Source organism: Chelonia mydas, chromosome 4 (assembly GCF_015237465.2).
Source record: "Chelonia mydas isolate rCheMyd1 chromosome 4, rCheMyd1.pri.v2, whole genome shotgun sequence".
Classification (NCBI taxonomy): Eukaryota; Metazoa; Chordata; order Testudines; family Cheloniidae; genus Chelonia; species Chelonia mydas.
Genome location: NC_057852.1, coordinates 47,907,790 through 47,932,073, shown reverse-complemented (window position 1 = coordinate 47,932,073; position 24,284 = coordinate 47,907,790). Strand labels below are relative to the sequence as shown.

Here is a 24,284-nt window from a genome sequence, read left to right as displayed (position 1 = left end):
TTTAAATTATGTTCTATAATAACTTATTTTGTAGGAATTAATGTGTCTTTGATAGAGAGTTATGTTGACACTGACTGCAGGGTGCAGTGTATATGGAAAAAGTTATATCCTCATAAACCTCAGCTCTCTAGGTAACCCCAAAGGAAAGAGAAATGAGCATTAGGTCTCTGTGCATGTTGTGAGTGTATGAACTGGGGGTTTCAGTTGAGAGGTCTAATACAGTCAAACATTTTGTCAGATTTATGTTCCTTAGCCTGTGTTCTTTCAAAGGGAGATATTTCAGGCAAAATTTTAAACAAAAAACTTTCTTTATTACACAACTTCTACAGCCCCACTTTTAGAGCTAGTCAGAAAAATTCTGTCACAGTTCTTGTTGGATCCTTTGTGCCTGCCTTAATGAGAACCTAGTTGCACAAAATGTAATTAGAGCGTTTCTTTATGATGATGTGCTTAAGTCCCAATTTGAAGTATTCTACACAAACATAACAAGTGTTGACATTCTGCAAACACTGTCACGCTTAAATTTATTTGAATTGCTGAAAACTCTTTACCTGATATTATAAACAAATTAGTCGAAGGAATGTTCACATAAGCACAGCTAAGCAAGGACTGAGTTTGTACTTCATGCCTGTATTTCCAATTTGTGCCTCAAGGCACTTCTGTAACACAATAATAAATATTACATGAAAAATTTAGACACTAATTTTATTAATTCTTGTCCTTGGTATTTCAACTTTGGTCTGTTGGGTCTCCCACATGTTAGTGTGTTAGGTTTTTTAATCTTTACAAAGCTCTAATCTCTTAGATAACCGAACTTCTATCATCTATATTGATGTAATATAAAGTCTGAGTTTTTGCCAAGCTGTGACAGGCAAAAATCATTACACATTGTTCTTCCTTTTCTTCCATGGACTTTCCCATTTCCATATATTAGAATGAGTCCAATTTACTTCTCAATTTAGCTATTCCAGGAAAAGTCGCCACCAGATTTAAAACAGTAGAAATGTTTTTGTGCTAGACTCAATGATATTTACAAAGAGGTCAAGCCAATTTTATGGACTAGATGTAAAGCTGTCTTTTATTCATACTATGCCATCAAACAAATCTAGCTAATACAGTGCACAGACAAAGCATAAAAAAACTGCTAAGAGTAAGAATTGGGCTATAACTGTAAAAGAACCCTATATAAATGAGCTAAAGTTATTATGTAGGTGGTACACTCATTTATATTATAGTTGCACTGAGAAATACTGCTATATATTTAAATGTCTGTCAGTGTTTTCATCATAAATTCCATTTTGGAGGGGTTTATAAATCATTTATGTTAATTTGGATTGGACTGAAATCTGGTATAAAAGTATTTTCTAGATGCAATTCTGCTTTTTTTAACCAACATTTTATTTAAATCACTCCAGACATTAAGAAAAAAGTCAGCACATTAATATTAGGCTTTTTGATTGGAGAGAAAAGCAGTAAAATGAACTAATTTTCAGGCCATATTACTCCATAAACTTGAGCTAAAACTTGTAAATTAAATGTTTTAAACTGTTCACTTTTTACATGTATTTAACTCTAACCAGAGTAGCTTCACTTCCAAACTTTCCTATTGTATACAATCTTTGTATTTAATATTTAATAATTTAATTTAATATTTAATAATCTTTGTACTATCCATCTAGTACAGAGTAAGTTAAATCATACTGACTATACATACTACATTATTACACATTGTTTGGAACAATAAGGGTCTGACTGCTACTAACCTGAGCAATGATTGCAGGATTAAACCAATTACATTAACTTTTGCCTTAGTTTTCTATAATAAAAATACTATGTTCATTCCATTCGTCATAAAGTCTTTTTTATGATGAACTCTTACTGTGAAACTCATGATGGAGTTTCTCAAAGGAGACTTCAGTGGGCTTTGGATCAGGCCCATAATAAAGCTTCACTGCTTTTAGGGGAAAGTCCTGGCCCCACTTCCTCAAATGCAGAGGCCATCACACACGCACACCGAACCAGTGCAGTTCAGTTGCGCAAGGAAGCAAGCAGAGTCTGCAATTTGGTCTGCTCTTCATATCACACAGAAGCATAAAATGGGGGAGGGCTTGAGAAACTTTCCAAGGAGAGATGGTTCTAATGCAGCAAAACCTACTACTGCAAAAAGCTGAAGTCATTATTGTGGAGTGGCTGATGTCTGCGGTGGAGGGTTTCTGTCATCACTTGCTTCTAAGGAGCTCCCCAGGCCTCAGCCCATCTACTCATGCTGGACTATTGGAGAAAAGCTCCATACAACTACAATCTAACTCCACCCTCAACAGTTCCACTGGGGTAATCCTGTTGATATTAAGTAACCAGAAGTCAATGGTACATATTAAGTGCTGCCTTCCAAAAGTATTATCACTTCCTCACCTTCTCTTCTTGAGCTAACTATAGGAGGGGGGAGGGAAGGGGAGAAGAAGAATAACTTCCAATTCCTCAGAGAGGATGGGTGAAGAGAAATTCCTGATTTCAAAACAGCTTCCTTCTGGCAACAATTATGTCCTTTCAAAGAGCCTTCACTAAAACACATGGATATAGCTTCCAGTAGCAGAAGTGAAAAAGGCCTCTGCTACCCACTCCCAAAGTGAATGAGAAAGGGATCCTGTTTCCATGTAGGCTCCCTCTTATAGTATTGCAACTCTAGTCATAATGCAGTATTCTTGGTTCTCCCCACCCTTCCTATTTCTTCTCTTTGTGACAAAATAATCTTCTATAGGAATCCTTGCCATCTTTTCTATGGAGAATTCTGACAACTATAATGGCATATGTTCCTGTTTAATGTTTCCTCTATTGCCTTTCCTGGGATTGGCATCTAATCTCAGTCAATGCTTTTCCAAATCTCAAAAGCATACTTTTGGGTAGTAAAAGTGTGAAAGAAAACTGTGTTCATACCATACCATGACATGGAGGAAGGGGAACTTAAAGGAATTGTGAATGGTCTGATTAAAATTGATAACTGGATAGCTGGCATTGTGCATTGCAGCACAATTCTCTGAGCGCTTTGTTGCCCAGTTATAATACAATGCTATCAGTGCTCAACCTGGATGAGTCCAGATGGCTATTTCTTTCTGATTGCCCCTAGTTAATGGTTGAACTAAGGAAAAAAGCTGGAGTCCTGTGATGTTTGTGGAGTCATTTTATTTCCAGTTCATATGCTGAGGGACATAATGATGATGAAGCGGACACTTTGACCCACTCAGCAAGGAACCTAGGCACATAACTTTAAATCCATGAATAGACAGTCCAAGGGACTATTGTGTGCTTAGAGTACCTTACTGAAGCAGGGCCTTTACCTGGTAAAAACAAGGACATTCAGAATTAAAGTCAGACTTGAAATTGTTTCAACTACTTGCTACACAGAAACCCTGGACTGCACACAGGCAGTGTTTTGAAAAGCTAAGTGAACAATTAGCCTAAAGTCTCTAGTGTTTAAGTTAAATATCTAGAAATAAATGAAAGCCAGAGGTGAGTAAACATCCCACAGTTTGCATTTATAGTACATCTAATTCATGGACAATACATGACTATTCACGGACTGAGAATGTCATTGACAATTCTGAGGCCAGATTCTTTTGTTGGGATAGAAGAGATACTTCCTGCCCCTTCATCCTTGGGTGTGAAGGTCCCGCTCAGAGCAGAACTAATGTGCATCCCCATATGCAAAGGGCAGCAGGTATCTGTGGGTCTGATCACACAGGTATTCCTCTCCTGTAATGGGTGGAGCTCCACTCTGAATTCCCAATGTGGAGGGGGGAGGGAGATGGAGAATGACATAAGGGAGAGAATGGGAGGACCCAAGAGTGGAGGATGATAAGGACCCAAAGAGGACTATGAGCTGGGGTAGACTCTGCAGAACAGCTACAAAGCCACTCTGTAACTTGGGAAGAGAATTCCATCCCTATTTCATACATGTCTTCCCATCTTGCTGCTCTGCTAGTTGAGCTCAAGGATTATCTCCTAATGGCAGATTTTTCTAACTGAAACTGAACATTTTAATGGACCACAAATCTCGTAACCCATCATACTTGTACATAAAGCAGATACAACATAGTCATCACAAAGGGTTGCAGGAGAAGAGCTGGGGGATAATTAATTTTTTTCAGGTCATCAAACAAACTGCAAAGTCAGAAAAAATATTTGGTTCATTTTCAAAAATGTTTGGAGTTTGTCAGCAAGTTGGAATCATCTGTTTTGAGCCAGGAAAGAGTTCCCTTTATAACACTCAGCCCAGTGGCTAGGCCCATGCCTGAGGTGCAGGTTTGAATCCCCATGCTGGAATAAGACTTGAATTCTGATCTCCCCGCTGAAAAACTAGTGCCCTAGCTTCCAGCATATAGATTATTTTGTGGTGGGTTGCTTTCAATCTCTCCTGTTGAAGCTGTTCCACTTTGTTTAAATATCTACATATTCATTGGGACCAAAAGAGTAAGAACTGTAGCCTAGAGATTAAGGCATTTCCCTGGGAGGACAAAAATATGGATTCAGATTCCTCCTCTAAATCAGGCAGTTTACAGCCTTATATCTTGTGACCTTGAGTTTCTTGGTGCCAGGTTGTTTCTTTTTTTTTTTTAAATGAAGATTGGTAGGCCAGATGCTCACTTGGTGTGAGTCAGCATAACTCCATTGACTTTAATACAGCTCTGCCTCTTTCTACAAGCCAATCTAGTTCACAAACTTTAACGGTATCTTCCTGTAGATTTACAGATTATAGGCCAGTTATTCAGAACAAGAGAATTGTAGTTTTAACATTGCTATCTTTATGACATGGATGAAATAATAGATGTTTGAAAACATGGAGCTGCTCCTGCTCCCTTTGAACTGAATAGCAGAACTCTGGCCAATCGTGATGGGAATGGGATCAGATCAAAGAGGCATTTATTCCTAGATGGGAAAAGAAAATACATGAAGTCTGAGCTCTAGTCTGACCTTTATCTTCATATTTGATGATTCTCAAATGACCAAAAGGTTAACTAAACTCTAAAAAGGTCACCTGTCTTTAATCTAGCTACATAGGTCCTTTTCTGGTGTTTAATAATTATTCAACTTCTGTTCATTAAATATCATCCCTCCTTTGTGATTCCCCTCCCCCTTCTGTGTTAAGAGCTAACTTAATTTTGTTTATTAAATAATTAAAACTTTTTTGAAAAGTGATGCAATTTGTTTGCTGTGGGAAATATTTGTTAAACTATATTAACATTCAACACAATCCTCAAGATAAATTCTTTAGAAGAATTTTTGTTGTTGTTGTTCTTGTTTCTACTATGTAACACTTCTTACAATATACTGACACCATAATATTATATTCTAGTTTCATTCTAGTTTGGAGTATGCAATTAATGTACTTTCAAAACTGGAAAGTCTTTTTTTTTTTAAATCCTATTTATGTGAAATAAAAAACTGATAATCTTTAAAACTGGCAAACACACCAGGCTCAAAACATGTAAAATTATATATTCAACCAAATCATACTTCAAATTGCACAAAATTATAAGTTTGTTAATCAAAACAAAAGGCTGAGTAATATATAAAAACAAATATTCAGGGCAGAAAGTGTACAGGAAAGTGTACAGGATGTCTATGGACTTCTAAAAGATGCAATGGAATTTGAGAGGGAAATAAGTTTTCATTTAGTTGACCCAATCGTATTGCTGTGCACAGTCTAGATAACCAAATGTTTGCGGTCATTGTTACTCATCGTTTCTCCCCATCCCCTTCATGTGTTTGTTATACTCAGAAGTTGCTTATAGTCTAAATTAGACTGTAAATTCCTCATGGCAGAGACCATTACGGGTTTCCAATGAATAATGACTAAACACATGCATGTGAAAATACGTTGCTTGACACTAGATGACTGGGATCACTGGTAAAAATGTGGCTCCTTTCACTGTTTACATCACTTGTCAAAATTAAGTTGGGTCAAATAGAAAGATGTTATAAACTGATGGCAGTTCAATTATCTATGTGAAATAAAGAGGTGCAGTTTTTAGTGGATATGTTTTCATATCACAGAAATAATTACCTTTGACAATGACTGTCAACCATTTTTTGTGAATCTCAGCACATACTTCAGGGATTTAATGATATAAAAATTGTATTACCTTCTCATCCCTAGTCACCTTGCAGTCAGGGTTCAGGCACATTGGCAGGACACTGTAGTAAACGCATGGTGTGCATGCTGCACATGTTGCATGGATAAATAGTGGCTTGAGTCTCTACAAGAACTGTCAGTCTGGCACCTTTCACCATAATCAAATGCACTAAAGAGCTTTTATAAAGTTCATTCATGAATCTTTATACCTTGTAACTTAATTTTCATTCTTGTTTAGAAAGAATATCTTGGATGGGCAGGGGAACAGTTAAAGAAGATCTCATTTGACCTTTAAATAGCTCTTTCAGCTATGCAAGGGGCACTGAGTAACTTTCTCAGAAGGCAATTGTATTTCCTTCAGAACCTCATCCCAGTGAAAATAAACATAAATGCCAGCCAGGAAAAGAAAGATGCTGCAAGTGTTTTCTCCATTACTCCTTGTAGATTTACTGGTTTAGAGCAGGATCAATACCCAAATACGTTTCTTCACTCCTCCTTTCCCTCTCCCCCCAAACCCCAGTTTTATGAACTAGAGGGAAAAGAGAAAGGGAAAGAAGGGGAAATGTTAGCAATCTATGGGTTAGTGATCTTGTTTAGACCTTCCCCTAATGCTCCGGTGTGTCTAATTATAATGCACTGTTTATGAAGATCAGGAGCAATAGTTAACCACCCCTCTTCCCCCATCCCCCAATGTGTGTACATAGAAATCAGTTCGGTTTCACCAGGTGTGGGGATGTGAAATAAATCAGGATGATCGTATTGGCTTCAAGAGATTGTCAGCTATTCTCCAGTACCATAGAAACCCTTCCACAGGTACACCATGGAGGTGTGGACAGACACAAGGAACAGGCTTGGAAAAGGGGGAGTTTTCAAGGCAACATCTCCTAAAACCCCATGAACTAGGCAACACAAGTTACTGCTAGTAGCCTTTTCATACAGTGATCTCCCTTGCCTTGTTGGAGCATTTGAGGCAACCATAGGCAGATATGGCATGGCAACATGATTCCTGAAGGAACCAGGGTACTATGGGAACTGGAAGAGCAGTTGCTCAAGAAGCTGTTTGGATATTCTTGGCCCCTATTGGTGTCCCAGGAGCTGTATACATCTTGGGACATCTCCTGGTTTTGAGGGTGAATACCATAGTTGATTTGTCTTCTCAACAGAACAACTACAAAGAAACTCTGCGTACTGAAAATATTCATGTCTGTGTATACGTTCCTATGTGAAGGCCACTAACCCATTGCAAATTTCTATGTAGTCCTATTGACTTTGGGTAGTCTTAAAATTCAGTGAATGATTTTAGAGGCTCCAAATTCACTAAACTGATGCAGTTCATCTCTCCAGAAGTGGGCAGGACTAGGGACTAGAGTGAGCCCCAGGAAAGCCACATCCCTGTGTGCTGCTGAGCAGAGCTTTACAGGGTTCCTGTTACCCTGAACAGGTGTATTTTGAGGTTTGGTAAGGGAACGGATAACAATTCCCGGGTCACTGGCTATGTGGAGCTAACGTTCAAGTTCTTTCACCATGCAGGAGAATTGAGCCACCACCAGGACTACTGTCAAAGATGATCTCCAGGTTGTCAGCCAGGTGACAGGGAGAATGATGGTGCTGTCAACAGCAATAAGGAATGGAGGAGGTGGAAAGAGTTTTAAAATAATGAGCTTTTTTAGCTTTATTACGCGTGAATTGTTGGTGAACTATCCAGGAAGAAAAGGCAAGCTATTACAGGGGACTAGATAAACAGGGCAGTCTAGGTGCAGGGAAGATTTGAGCCAGCCTAACACTGACATTTGAATTAGGGTTGGTGACACTCATTCTCCATAACAAACCTTTTACTCAACTATTTTATAATGATTTCAAGACATACAAAATGGCTTGGGGGATCAGTAGTGCAGCATATGTCTCCTCTAGGTCATTAGTTCAAATCTGGCTCCAGTAAGGAGTGATGGAAATAATTGTCTGACCACTGTTTGGTGACCTATTATGAAATGGGTTTAGCAGTCTCAGTCTACTTTCTAGCATAGTGGTGTTCATACTACACATGGCACTAATTGGCTCCCTTGTTAGCAATTTCAGCAGAGAGGGCAAGGAATGAATGGATATGGAGACTAAAATGCCTTCTTAGACTCCAGGTCGGGTTTTAGGCACGATGGCACAGATTTTCAAAAATAAGTCCTTGGATAATGGCAAAATGCCATTTTATTTAGATTTAGTGAGTGAATGTTCCTTTTGTAATGCATGCAGCCAGCATCCATTAGAGAGGCATGGTTATACATTTTTTGTAAATAATGGTGTACAGGGGAAGTTTTCATGCAGCCTTGGTACAGCATCCAAAACCCAAGTCTAAAACAGAATGCTCTGAACAGTCAAAAGATATAAAAGTGCTGTAATTATTAAATCATTTGTATAGTTCTCTAGAAGTGCCATTTAGTTTCTGTCTGAGCTTCTGAATTAGTGGGGGAAGGCTTTTTTCAGGCAAGGTAATTTTAGTGAAAGCCATGTTTCTCAAAGTGATTAGGCATTTTTAAATTAGTCCACATAGAAGCCGCTTTACAAGCAGCTGCTTTTTTAAAGAAGAGGTTGCATTGCAGACTGCTTTTGAAGTGCAGTTACTTTGATCAAACAATTTCAGAATGTTCTGTGAGACAGTACAACATGGCGGGGGACACTGTTTCTTTCAGCAGACTGATACATGCTTTGCCCTAGAACTTTGCAGTCCTGGAACTTGGTCTTCTCTCTGAAAAAAAAGAAGTGTAATAATACTATTAAGAATGAAAAAATGAGAGGAGAGAACATCTGAAAAAACAAGTGATTAAGCAGCTGTAACCTTAAGATTACTAATTTCAGAGTTGTCTTTGCCAAAGAGTCTTGAATCCCAGTGTTGTTATATTTAAGAACGCTCCATGACTTACTCACAAAACCCCAGAAAGTTGAAAGTAATTGGGCTCATTGGATGGCAAGTTAGTGGCTGTACAAGTGGGTGAGTAGGTGGATGGATAACCACATTGAACTACAAATATTAGGCCTTATTTGCCACTGCCTTGCAAATACATAAATACTTTTAAAAAATCAGTAGCTAAGAGGCATGATTTCCAACTGTCACTCCAGTTTTGAAGTCAATTGTTACACAACAGTAAAACTGAAGTAACACAGTTATGAATCATGCCACTACCATTGTAGTGACCATACAAAATGTGGGGCAACACAAAATGAGGTCCTGAAAGTCCTAGGAAAGGATGGCATAATGCTGTAAGGGGATATGTAAGAGGTGGGGATCTGGAATCACACTTCAAGGATACAGAGGACCATAAGTAGGGTCTCCCCTCACTAGGACAACAGGGCCAACCACATAAAAAAAGAGAAACTAGATCTATTTGTTTTGTACATTATTTCTAAATGAAGAAGCAAATAACGTTTCTTGATAAAATGACACACACGTGTAACTAGTTTCAGAGTAGCAGCCGTGTTAAGTCTGTATCTGCAAAAAGAAAAGGAGTACTTGTGGCACCTTAGAGACTAACAAATTTATTTGAGCATAAGCTTTCGGCTGTAGCTCACGAAAGCTTATGCTCAAATAAATTTGTTAGTCTCTAAGGTGCCACAAGCACTCCTTTTCTTTTTACACATGTAACTAGTTATTGACAGTCTCCTTTAATATCTAGTGAGATGCATACATAATTAGTGAACTCGAAACTACATTTTAGTTAAATCATCCACTTCTTGTCTGGGCTAACTGTTTATAAAGGTACAGATTGCATGTACCCATTTGTTTTAGCTCTAAAGATTCAGCTGCAATTTGTATTTCATGAACATTTGCTTCTTGCCTTTTTTTTTTTCCCCAAAAAAGCCATTTTTAATGGGAAATAGTAAGCACTAAAAGTTTGTTTCTTCTTCTAAAAGAAAGATGACAAAACATGAGAGAAGGATCCAGTAGAGGAAGATTCAGAAAGACTTCTAAAGCACTCAGATGGCATGTCTGGACTACAGAAAGACTTTCTGTACAGATCTGTCCATGTGATACTTGAAGCATAGCTGAAGACGATCATGAGAAGAAGGTGAGTATGAATAATAGAACTGTAGTTCACTTTCGCTGTGTACTGTTTCTCTAAGTCTATAAGGAAGTCAGGTGAAGTTCTAGGTAGAGGCTGTGCTTCACTGCAATATAGACAGAATAGATGAGGGATCCTCCTGTCAGTACATATGCAGCATCATATAAATAGTACAATACATTCACACCGCTCCAAAAATGATGTCATGCTCGGGAATGCATTAGGAGGAATTAGGTCATTGCTATGATCTGTGGGATGCCCTCATCTGATCAATAGAAAGTTAGATGAGAATTTCTAGCTTTGGATCTGTGGAACCTCAGAATTTCACTGAAGGAGTAAACTTCATGCAGCCACTATCATAGAACCAGTAGCAGCATTTCAACAGAGTTAACAATGCAGCCAGTTCTTGGGAAGTGGGTGAACATGGTACTGTCCAGAGACTCAAAGGATGTGAATTCATTGTGGCTATGGAACTCCCATGACATAGCTATGACAGATATGGCAATTTCCTAATGTATCCCAAAAAGACACTGTATTAATTTTATGTATTATTGTCGGCCAGGATTGGATGTAACCCATTTAGGTGGGAGATGTGACTAATGTAAGACCTGGGAGTTCAAGAGATTATACTGAAAACGTGTCGTACTTTTGGGATAAAAAGTGTTAAGTGGATTTATTGGGGAATCCCTCGGGAGAAATTAATACAAATTACTCACCTCTGTTATACAAAAAACTCAGCCTTTTGTTGATATGACCTGAGGAAAATGTCACTGTCAATATCAAAGACCCAACTTGTATAAAGAAACAGTTTATCTGTCCAGTCTTTGTTCTGATTGTGCATCCAAGATGGATATGAACTTAACCAAGTGGGGCGGGGAATGTGGATTTTGAAGGACTGACATCTACCAGAGCCCTAGATTGGAGCTGGGGGTGACCTCTGATCACCTTTAACATGTGTGTAGGTTTTATTATTGTTTAAATGCTTTTACTGTTAGAATAAGAATGCTTGCTTAGAAGCAGCTGTATGGTAACTTATAACTGCTGGCAATACAATGGTCATAGCTGCTGAAGAGAAGGCAAAACAGAAACACTGGCTTTGTAGGCAGTCTGGCTGCTGGGAATATCACAAGGTAGGCAGGGAACTGTGCAGCCTTAAAACCTCCAGACAGGAGAGAGTGAGACACATGTTTCTGCCCAAGAGGTGACAGCCAGCAGCCAGAAACCTTTTAGTGGGCACCCTCAAGGGACCACAGAAGGGGAATACAGGTGTAGTTACCCTGAAACTGTGACAGTAGCACCTTCCTTCCCTCATGACAGGTGGGGGGAGGGAAGGGACTGAGGCTGTCATGCATCATTCACAGGAGATGCAGTCTGACCAGGGTACCCGGCTTATTGTGGAGAATAACCGGAGGCACCATGTCAGATACCCAAATCTAACTTTTTGGCCAAAATGTCATATTTTCATGCATGAAAGAAATTCAGATGAGCTCTAAACTCAACTTCTGATTTTTATTTGCCATAGATCTCTCCTGCATAAGCACATGCTATTTTCTTATCACTGGTCTCTCTTAAGAGAGAAGGCACGTGTCTCAATTAGCCTGGGTCTGGAGAGAGCATGGGGCCAAATCTTCATCCCATTGAAATCAAAGTGTTGTCACTGACTTCATTAGGACTAGAATTTGACTCCTAGTTACCACAAAGGACATTTAAAAGAAAAGGTCATGATTTACCCCAAAATATAGCATGCCATCCTTATAGATATGAGGCATGAAGCTGGAAACCAGTGATTATTCTTCAGTTGTCAGCCTTCACTAACCAAGCCTTACAAGTCACAGAAGTGGAGACAGCCATAACACTTTCTCTTGCAAGCCAAAATAAAGAGAAATGGACTACATGGGTGATATACTGGTAGCAATGAGTGATGAATTATGGATCTTGGATTACAGAGTGGTGAAAGGAGAGTTAGAATTTAGCTATGGATAAGTAATCTAAATACTAGGGCCTATAGGTCCCACTTCAACAAGGTACTTAAGCAGGTGTCTAACTTTAAATCTACAAGTAATCCCATTTATATCAGGACTGCCAATATAAATTAAATTAGGCATAGTCTTAAATTCCTTGTTGGATCAGGCTGCAGTGATTAAATAAATCAATCAATCTGAAAACATCTGCTCAATGGTAGCAGCAGTCAAAAAAGCTATCAGAATGTTAGGAACCATTAGGAAAGGGAGAGACAAGAAGACAGAAAATATCATAATACCTCTATAAATCCGTGATATGCCCGCATCTTGAATATTGTGTGCAAATCTGGGTACCTCATCATCATTGCAGAGTCCTAGATCCTGAGCTCCAGCCCAAGCCTGAGCAATTAAACAGTGCTTTAGCCCAAGCTCTGGGATCCCAAGTCAGCTGGTACCAGGGGGGGCGGAGGGTCTAATTGCAGTGTAGGCATTAACCCTTTCATCACCTGTGTGGAATAATCATCCCCATCACAGAGAGAGAAATATTGGTGGCACTCTCCTATGAATCATATAGATCACTGTAGCACTTTTATCTGTTCATAACAGTACTATTATGTATTATCTCAGTCCCATATACCCAAAGTCTGTCTCTGCAAAAAATATGGAATAATGTAAATACTTTATAGGTGTTTAAAAAGATGCTGTTTAAAATACTTATAAAATATTTACTTCTGGGTTTTTTTTAATATGCACCATTTATTAAAATTCCTGTAATTATCAAAAATCTTAACAAAATCTCCTGACACAATGGAAAATAGTAAACAAAAATATTACCTAGAGAAAAAAATAATAAATTTATCTCCCTGTCACCAAACCAAAGCCTCAATGTTTTACTGCATTTCTACTCTGTTTTTACTCATTCATAGATCAGATGAAGTCCACTGATGTATGGAGGTGATTTTCAACGGCACAAACTGAAATTAGGTGCCCAGCTCCCATTTAAAGTCAAATTAAATTTTAAATTAACCTGATTTTAGGAGTGAGGGGAAAAACAACAAAAATGGAGAAAGAACCTCTGGATTTGGTCCACCCATAACAAAAATTACAGGGCGAGATCCCAAGATCCTTACTCATGTGAAACGCCAGTTGTCAACCTGGGGTGGGGGGAACCACACCTCATCAATATACATAAATAATTTCAAGATTCAGCAAGTGTTGCATCCAAAGTAGTTATTTTTTTTCATTACAGCTATTCAATTATTCATTATGTCTCTATTTTTAGACTAATATCAATAAGGAGAGTAGGGAGTCTGGTTTCTGTTTATTGGATAAAAATGGCACTTAGGTCAAAATCCTCCTTCAGAGCCTTAGGCGAAATGTATCCAAAGTAATGATCCAGAATATGTCTCTGCTACATAGCTCTAAGTCTGTCAGTTACAATCCTTCATTCCTTTTATTCTTGAAACTTGTGTGAAGAGACAGGATGTTACTATTTAGGGTTTGAGGGTGAAATTAACAGAGCAATTTAGGCACCTCAACTCCCTATGTGTGGTACAACTGTGATTCACAAAACTCCTTCTTGGCTGCTGCAGAACCTCCAAGGTGCCTAGCTTTCTGCTTAAAAGTTCCGTAGGTTTTAGACTGGGGCACACACATTGTTGCTTTCCTCTAGGCACCCAGCCTACCTGCTGACTAAGCCCCAGAGCAATACACAAACTAGGGGAAGAAAGATATTCATCTGCCTGAGTGAAGTGCAGGACCTGATCTGATAGGCAGCTTCTTAGCTTGCCTAGCAGACTGAGTCCCATTCAAAATCTGACTAGACAAGGAGGCCATCATAACTCTTAGCCCAGTGAGTCAGAGGTCAGTGGTTTGAGCATCTATCTCAGAGGCAGGAGAACCCTGTTCAAATTGTTTCTCCCTGTCTGCCAGAGAAGGAAAAATCAAACCTGGGTCTCCCACTCCCAGGTGAGTGCTCCGACCACTGGGCTAAAAGTGTTTGTACACCATTTCGCACAATAGTTTTCTGATATCACTTGAGGCCTCTAAGGATAAATTTACACTGCAATCAGGCACCCATGAGGGGGGATTGTCCCAGAGCTCAGGCTCCAGCCCAAGCCTGAACGTCTATACAGCAAGTAAACAGCCCCTTATCTCAAGTCCTGCAAGTGCCAGTAAGCTGGCACAGGCCAGCCACAGGTTTTTAATTGTCCTGTAGACTTACCCTGAGCACTACTGAAATACAAACAGAACAGGTGGTGTTTGTTTTTTTTTTTTGGGTGGGGGGGACAAGATCCGTTAATACTTTGTAGGACCCAATGTCTTAAATAAAACAAAAATGTACAAACATTTCAGATGTTTAGAATGCAGATGTTTTCTGGGCAAATTCAAATGGAAAAAAGAGAACATTTCTATAAACAATAGGTTTTAAATAAAAATTGAAGATTTATGCACATAATGTAACTATTAAAAATACAGATGAGAAGTTTTTACATATAAAAGGTCCCTCTACATTTTCATTCATGGAAGAATTTGCGTGAATCTTTTAAATAAAGTATTAGTAGCACAATTGTAATGCATCTTTGTGCCATGAAAAAGTTCATAAAATGACCAGATATACATGCACCATTTGCCCCTCTTTGCCACTCTCATTTCAGCACTCGGCCATAGAGACACAATCTATCTTTCTAAGAGCAAGGAAGACAATACTGACCCCTAACTGTGCCCTGGATCCCACAATACATCACAGGAGCAGTCCTTTTGAAGTTAATGGAACTTCATGTGCTGTAAATTAAGCACGTGTTTAAGCACTTTCTTAGATTGAGGCTCTTACACAGATAATTCAGCAAATAATGGCAATTGATTGTAGTGGGTGAGTGGCACATCAAGGGAGAGGTAATAGTAAATAATGGGAAGGGAAGATGAGAGCATTGTTTTAGGAGAAAAGGAAAGCAGATAGTGAAAGTGTTTGGGACTAGATCTTTCACAGATTTTTGAGTAGAGAGAACACATGACCCCTGCACATGGACTAATCACAACTGCAGTCCCTATCCTCCTGCAAGCACAGGAACTCCTTTCTAGTGAAAAAAAAAAAGGAGGACTTGTGGCACCTTAGAGACTAACAAATTTATGTGAGCATAAGCTTTTGTGAGCTACAGCGCACTTCATCGGATGCATGCAGTGGAAAATACAGTGGGGAGATTTTATATACACAGAGAACATGAAACAATGGGTGTTATCATACACACTGTAACAAGAGTGATCAGGTAGGGTGAGCTATTACCAGCAGGAGGGGGGAACTTTTTGTGATACAGACTAACACTACTGCTACTATGAATCCTTTCTAGTGGATTCCTCTGAGTCACACGCTACCCTAAAGAGGGCAGGCAAGGATGTGGCTCTACTGCCACCTCCCTTTTTTCCTTATCCCTGGACAACAGAGATGGCTGGTTGAGAGAGGAAAGCATGCTGCACCACCCTAGGGGAAGGTGTAACAACTGCACACCGCTGAAGGTATCTGCGAATGGGAGAGAGAGAAGGGGACACATTCAGGAGAGATTTTGAATCTGGGGGACTCCAGGACTCCATTTACACCTTGCTCCTCGCACCTCAGCTAGTAAGACACAGACTCCAAATTTTGCCCATAGAGTCCTAGCTTACAATAAATAAATGTGGTTAACATTTACATCAAAACATGTTTTGTATTTAGAGTAACGCTTTTGCTCTGTGATGTGGCTATTTCCACATGCTTTTCTAATGGATATCAGAGCAAAAATGTGTCAAACGTGTGAAATTCACGTTTATGTTCTTTAACTTGGTGAGAGTTGGATTTCTATAGTTAAGATGCTGTTAGATATTTTGAAGTATATACATTCACATTACAAAACAATGCATTATGTGAACATTTACGCAGACAGGTTTATGAGTGGTGTTTAAACCTCACTTGATTACCTTAAATGCTTTTAAGTTGGCTCTTCCATTTATCTTGCAATAGTTCTGTAAAAAAGAATGATGACACTGAGTTGTGCTAATTCAAATAGCCATAATGCCTGACTTTATGGTTTCAAACAGACAAGAATTTACTCTTTTTTTTTTCTTTTATCCCTTTCCATGTGATAAGGAAAAGTCTGGCTGCATTAAGCAGAAACTTGACACATCTGTCAGTAGAACTACCATCTCCCCTCCTGCACTGAGGAGCCAGTTGTCTGTCATCTGGATCTCAACGGACATGGAGGTTGGGCTCTGGAGTCTCTATCTGTTTCTCCAGATGGCAAGCCCACTCTCGATGTGCCATTCCTTGCTTGACAGCTGGACTAGATGATTCCTTCATCAGATCGCCTTCTGTTTTACCACTAGGGGCCAGGTGTCATTCTTCAGGGAAGAGAGTTAAAGCTTTTGTCATGGTATATTTCTCTTGTTTTACTTAACATCTACTCACCTTTTAGCTTTAAAAAGAAAAATACAAACTGATATGGATATCCCTATGCAGAGTTTTCATGTTACCCAAGACAGTCTCTGTGGCTGCAAAGATCCTTCAATAATCTGTCAAAAACTGACATCACTGTGTAAAGAGCTGTTCATTTCTATATCTTATTTTGGATTGATGAATGTGCCACTTCTATATCCTTCAGCTCAGTATAACATTTGCCCTTTCATGTTCTCAGTTTAAGCCACTGGGAATTCAGAGCTATTTTCCAAGCATAATTATACCAATCTGCATATAAAAGGCTATCTGTCCTACAGAAGGTTCAATAGAAAAAGCAAACTCTTCCAAAGAAGAAAATTAGAGGTAAATCCCATAACTAAGATTCAGTAAAGTTAATACATTTTTCATCTGATGTGAACAATCTGTGGGTTTGTAAAGGCACTGGAAAATTGTCTAAGCTACTGCTCTGTATCAGTATTGTGTCAAAATGTAGCTGGTACAAGGTCCTCTCAGCTTTGGAACTAGTTCACCCCTTTGGTATATAACACTGCTACTTTGAGAAAGAGTGGGTGGGTTTTGGTTTTGATTTTAATTTTTCTACCAGTGTATTATTGGTTGTGGAAGGAGTAGTTTATTTCATTATTGCTTATTTAGGAATTATCAAGGAACAACTAGAGCAAGAGGTAAAGGCTCTTTTCTAATAGATGTGTAATTCTTTATTTTATTTATTGAGACTTCTTCACAGTAACTTGCTTTTACAGATGTCCTGATCCCATTGGAAATACCAAAGTCCTGTTATTCCAACAGTTGACTTACATAAATGTAGTCACAAATATTATCATGAAACTAGGGGACACCCAGGAAAAAATAAATTGATTTGTAGTATTGCCAACCCCAAGCCTTCAAAAATAGTCAACCCTCTCAAAACCATGAGATTTACAAAAATATGCTTGGGATTGTTTTTAAAGCATCTTTTGAAACTTTAGGGGCATGTTCTCAGGCTTCTCTCTGTAATGATGACAGTCTGACAGTTAGAAACTTCCTTTTTTGTGTATGTTGTGTGTGTAAATGAGCTGAGATTCTTACATATATGCAGGATACTAAGAGCTGGGACATTAAGAAATACACCAAATAGCACAATAAAATCATGACCATCTTCTCTCTCTTTCCCTCCTTAAGTTCTAATAGGACTTATATCTGGGGTTTCCAAAGTAGCTTAAAGGATTTAGGCACCCAACTCCCAAATTTCCCTTAGGCTCCTTAGAAAATCCCAGCCTGTATCCTCTGTAGCTGGTGGCCAACGGGGGCAGCTTGAGCATGCATAATTGAGTGGGTCTGAACTATTGCAGCCACGGAGGGCAGTCTTTCCGAGGTAAGAAACACATGCAAACTGAGTATATTATTATATACAGACAGTAAACAAAGACTCCTCACATTTGTCCCCTGAACAGCAGCTTTAAGGCTAGCAGCTGTAACGAGGACTCTACCAGTTCTCTACAAGTCTCCAGAACCAGCAGCCTATTCCCTCATGTGGGGGCAGTTTCTGAGGCACGAGCCACCCCAACACTGCTCCCAGGGGTGGGGCCACAGCTCCCAGGAGACAGACATTTTCTTACCATTGCAAGTGGCAGAGTGGGAGCTTAGAAACCAAGGATTTGGAGAACTTGTGATTTGGACAGTATGAGATAAGGAGCTGTCTGATCATTCTGTAGAGGAGTGGAGCTATGGCTGTGGGAATGCAGAGAGAAAAGACTTTGGATTAACAATAGCAAAACAGATTGGCTGGGACTCTGGACTACTGGACAGGGTTTTGGAGCGGAGCCCGGAGTTTGGGCACGGAGCAGTGGAGCTGCAGGTTTTTGCCTGGAGCTGGAGTGGAGCCGGAGCACAGCTCAAAAGCCCTGCTACTGGAGAAGGGCTCCTTTAAACAATCTTGAAGAAAACAAAAAACAGAACATAATCAATCCAAATTTGAACAAACGTGTTGGTTAAAGGACATTAAAATCAAATGCTCAGTAAGTAAGAAGAGATGTTGTTTTTCATAAAGTGTAAAGAGCTACCATTCATTCCTGGTATTATATAAGCATTTCTTGCTTCTTATTTGGAATTGCCTTAGTATGTTTATATTTCAAAAATGTTGTATATTCTAGAAAAGGAGAACTGGCTTTTAGCACAGAAGCATTACAACATATGTAATCCCAGTCCTAAACACTTAAATGTGCCTGTCTGTGCCAGCTCTTAATTACCAGCTCATTAACACTCAGGTGTCAATTGCTGGTGGCAAAGGCAGTACTCAACTGGCCTGGTTTCTGTCATGCACAATGTAATTAAATTGACCTCAGCAAAAGGAGCCCAGTACTTGCCTGATACCACTTGGACACTGGTTTCAGGGACTAATCACAGTAGTGTAATTTGGTGAATCACACAGTGTAATGAGGGAAAGGCTCTGGAGAGTAGAAAATTGTACTTGCATATGTAATAATGACTTTAAGGACAATTAGAGGAATAATCACTGCTCTGTTTTGTTCCAAGCTAATAATGAACTATGGTAACTATTTGATTTTTGCATTGTTGATCTAAAATTCTAGATGCTGTTGGGAATCATTTTAAAATAATGGTTACCAGCAAGGGTTGGTTGGGTGTTTTTTTGTTTGTTTGTTTTGTTTTTAAGTATTTTAACACTAAGGATGAAATCTCACCCTCACTCTAAGGCTACATCTAGACTACAAAGAAGGGGTGTGATTTCTAGCTTGCATACATCTTCATTCTATACTTGCGCTAGCTCTCATTGAGCTAAATATTAGTGTCGCTGCAGTATCATGGCCAGCAGTGCCATCACATAGCTGTGCTGAGTAAGCCCTTATGGGTTCAGGTGGGCTTGAACTTGGCATGGATAAGCTGTGCCAGTGCTGCCCATGCTACCCCAGCTACACTTTTATTTATACTCGCGCTAGCTCCCATCAAGCTAGTGTATGTGTGTGTCTTAGAGCTGGGAATCACAGCTGTAGGTATGAGTGTAGATGTAACCCTCACTGTCACGGTTATAGCTTAAAGAGTTAGCTGTGTGCGTAGTCACTGAGCAAGCCACAGTGGGTCATGTCAGCTAGTGGATATGATTACACAACTTTGGAGATTAATAAGGGCAGCAGTGTGCACCCACTTCACTGTGACCTGTATATATGGAGGGTGGGATAGGGATCTCACTGTTCCCCAATCTAATTATTTATTATATGGTCCTCCTAACCATAGTAGCTGAGCCCTTCATGCTAATTAATGGTTTTTATCCTCGCAATATATTTGTGAGGCAGAAAAGTATTATCCCCACTTTACAGATAGGGATCACTTTACAGAGGCACATGGTAGATTAAGTGACTTGCCCAGTCACATGAGGTCTGGCTAGGAGGTAAACCCAAATCTCCATCCATTTCCATGTGCATTTGGCCATCCTTCTAGCACAGTATATTTCTTTAGAGTCATGGAGCTTTAGCACCATGTGGGCTGGTGCCCCTCTTCCCCTTACTGTTTCATTCTTTCCTTGTGCTCCCCTTTCTGTCTCCACCTGTTCCCTCCTTTTTTATTATATCATTAGATTTTGTTTGCTCTTTGGGACATGGACGCTTTTTTAGAAATGTTTGTACAGTGCCTAGCACAACGGAGGCCTGATTCATGACAAGGTCTCCTAGGTGCTAAAGAAATACAGATAGAGATAAATAATAACCTAGTGTCTAAAACCAGTTGAGAGTGAAATGCATATTCTGTCCAATTACATTACTATGGTATTATCCACCCCCAAAAATCCTCATACACTTACAATATGTGGCACTGTATTTTTATTATTATTATATTCTGGAACTTTCTGTTCTAGTGACTTTATGTATTTTTATGTATGGGTTGAAAAGCATAGAAGCAATTTAAAGTAAATAGTAAAACTAAAGAGAGATTAAAAATCCAGAGGACAATTCAACTTGGAGCCACACCTGTTTTAAATATAATATAGTCACTGATCCTACAGATTCTATAGCTCAAAATTTCACTGATGTTGATGGGCTGTCTGAGTGTAGGGTATATGTAGAATCATTGTTGTGTATATTGTCATGGCGAATGGTTTAAAAAATATTCTTGACAAAGAGTGCAAGTCATCTGATGAAAAGTTACTGAGCTGGGAAAAGAACAAAGAAAAAACCTCTCGTGCCTTAAGAATGATGTAAACAGATTTGCTGACAAGTTTGTTAGATATGTAGAAGGAGAGAAGTCATTTCTAGTGGCATTACAAAATTTAATGAATAGATGAAAGCATTTTGTTGATGATGTGTTTATTAAAGATTGTGAATTCTAGGGGAAGTGATCTAACAAAGGAAGAACAATGCTGTGCACAGCTTATGAACAAAAGGGAAAGAGTTCTCTTGAAGAGTAACAGGCAGTCAAGGAAAGATGTTTTCCAGTGAAGTGCTGACAGATACAGCAGGTGGTCTTGAGTAAGTTGAAAGGTACCCACCATACAAACAAGGGTGTGTCAACACTGTCTCAAGAGTAAATTTCCATCTGGAAATAAGCACTCTCTTTAGGCTCAATAAACAAACTGTTAGAGGGGAAAAAGCTAAAGCCTCCAGTAGATATTCGCAAACTGATCTTATGTTTGTTGACCAAGGAAAAGCAGGAGAATGGGCGTTGTGTGTTACAATGATGGTAGAAGTTAGGTCAGACTTTTACGTGTTAAAAAAAAAAAGTCTGCTTTTCAGACACACTAAGTAGCTATGGCTCCCATTGACTTGGATGGCAGCTCCGGGCATGAAAATTTGTAGACATTATGAAATGCTTTCAAGTAAAACATAGCTCAAAAAGACATTTAGAAGGGTGTTTGAAGCCAGCCAATCCATGTTTCTTGGGTCCAGGTTGCAAATGAGATTTTCACAGCTAAATATGGGAGAGGGGAGCCCTTCTTCAGCTTGCACTAGGACTAATCTTAATTACCTCAGAAATAGCTCACTCTGTGGCCACAATTCACCCCCAAGGGAGGCAGCCCAAAAATGGGCTGAGTGCACAGGGTGGGGGGACCAGAATGCAGTCTCACAGGAAACAGTCTGCAGCCTGCTCTCATCTCTGGGTCTGTACCCAGTAAAACCTGTGCATGGGCTAGCCTCCTGAGGTAGTTTATAGTCAACACCCAGCCCCTCCCCAGCTGGCCTTCATCTTCAATTAAGCCTGCTCCACCCTTCAGGGAGCATAATTGGTGGCTCAGGCCAACATTAACCCTTTCATTGCCTGTATGGATTATATACCCCATAACATAGCAGTTAACATTGTTTGTACTGAGGAGCCTGGACGCCCCATCATCTCAGGCATTGGCACCCTGACAGCAGGACTGTCTAGCTATGTAGACTCCCTCCTCAGGCCCTATGCTACCAGCACTCCCAACTATCTTTGGGACATCACTGACTTACTGAGGAAACTACAATCCATCAGTGACCTTCCTGAAAACACCATCCTGGCCACTATGGGTGTAGAAGCCCTCTACACCAACATTCCACACAAAGATGGACTACAAGCCATCAGGAACAGTATCCCTGATAACATCACGGCAAACCTGCTGGCTGAACTTTGTGACTTTGTCCTCACCCATACCTATTTCACATGTGGGGACAATGTATACCTTCAAATCAGCAGCACTGCTATGGGTACCCGCATGGCCACAGTGTGCCAACATTTTTATGGCTGACTTAGAACAACGCTTCCTCAGCTCTCGTCTCCTAATGCTCCTACTCTACTTGCGCTACATTGATGACATCTTCATCATCTGGACCATGGAAAAGAAGCTCTTGAGGAATTCCACCATGATTTCAACAATTTCCATCCCACCATCAACTTCAGCTTGGACCAGTTCACACAAGAGATCCACTTCCTGGACACTATGGTGTTAATAAGCGATGGTCACATAAACACCACCCTATACCGGAAACCTACTGATTGCTATGCCTACCTACATGCCTCCAACTTTCATCCAGACCACACCACACGATCCATTGTCTGCAGCCAAGCTCTACGATACAACCGCATTTGCTCCAACCCCTCAGACAGAGACAAACATCCACAAGATTTCTATCAAGCATTCTTACAACTACAATACCCACCTGCTGAAGTGAAGAAACAGATTGACAGAGCCAGAAGAGTACCCAGAAGTTACCTACTACAGGACAGGCCCAACAAAGAAAATAACAGAACGCCACTAGCCATCACCTTCAGCCCCCAACTAAAACCTCTCCAACGTACCATCAAGGATCTACAACCTGTCCTGAAGGACAACCCATCACTCTCACAAACCTTGGGAGACAGGCCAGTCCTTGTTTACAGACAGCCCTCCAACCTGAAGCAAATACTCACCAGCAACCACACACCGCACAACAGAACCACTAACCCGGGAACCTATCCTTGCAACAAAGCCCATTGCCAACTGTGCCCACATATCTATTCAGGGGACACCATCATAGGGCCTAATCACATCAGCCACACTATCAGAGGCTCATTCACCTGCACATCTACCAATGTGATGTATGCCATCATGTGCCAGCAATGCCCCTCTGCCATGTACATTGGCCAAACTGGACAGTCTCTACGTAAAAGAATAAATGGACACAAATCAGACGTCAAGAATTATAACATTCAAAAACCAGTCGTAGAACACTTCAATCTCTTTGGTCACTCGATTACAGACCTAAAAGTGGCAATTTTTCAACAAAAAAAACTTTAAAAACAGACTCCAGTGAGAGACTGCTGAATTGGAATTAATTTGCAAACTGGATACAATTAACTTAGGCTTGAATAAAGACTGTGAGTGGATGGGTCATTACACAAAGTAAAACTATTTCCCCATGTTTATCCCCCCGCTCCCTACTGTTCCTCAGATGTTCTTGTCAACAGCTGGAAATGGCCTACCTTGATTATCACTACAAAAAGTCCCTCCCCACCCCCGCTCTCCTGCTGGTAATAGCTCACCTTACCTGATCACTCTTTTTACAGTATGTATGGTAACACCCATTGTTTCATGTTCTCTATGTATATAAATCTCCCCACTGTATTTTCCACTGAATGCATCCGATAAAGTGAGCTGTAGCTCATGAAAGCTTATGCTCAGATAAATTTGTTAGTCTCTAAGGTGCCACAAGTACTCCTTTTTTTTTTTGCAGATACAGACTAATACGGCTGCTACTCTGAAACCTGTCATTGTTTGTACTGAGTATTTTTGACCATTCTTAGAGTATATTGAAATATTTGCTCATCATTTCTGTTTTCTTCAGAATAGCATACCTTTCGTCATCTGTTTTTTTTTAGTTCCTTGAGTAATCATGCCATTATTTTTAGATACATAGTTTGGCACAGATCTCAGCTATGACCAAAGAGTGCATAACACAGCTTAAGAGTGGGGATGCAAAGTGTCCTTTATGATACTTTGATCCTTGGCTAGCTGGGTGGAAATCTGAATCCCTGGTGTAACTGAGAGAAGTCTGACAATTACTCCAAATTATGGCAGCTGCCAAGAGCCCCAAGAGACCAATATGTCAGCTAGGTATCAGTAGGGCAATGTTTCCCAAACTTGGGACACCGCTTGTTCAGGGAAAGCCCCTGGAGGGCCGGGCCGGTTTGTTTACCTCCCGCGTCCACAGGTTCAGTCGATCGTGGCTCCCACTGGCCATGGTTCACCGCTGCAGGCGAATGGGGTCTGC

At 39.9% G+C, this 24,284-nt stretch overlaps 1 protein-coding gene across 1 annotated transcript in view; it reads right to left on the bottom strand.

Annotated features, from left to right (window-relative positions):
• Positions 1-8,490: 8,490 nt before the first annotated feature.
• The window catches only part of PCDH10 (protocadherin 10), a 68,267-nt gene continuing 52,473 nt past the window's right edge, over positions 8,491-24,284 (bottom strand). Inside the window, exons 5-6 of the mRNA XM_043545642.1 lie at positions 16,092-16,136; positions 8,491-8,867 (exon numbers count right to left, since the gene is read on the bottom strand). Coding sequence (XP_043401577.1) covers positions 16,093-16,136 — 44 coding nt within the window. The 3' untranslated portion in view covers positions 8,491-8,867; position 16,092. The remainder of the gene's footprint in view (positions 8,868-16,091; positions 16,137-24,284) is intronic.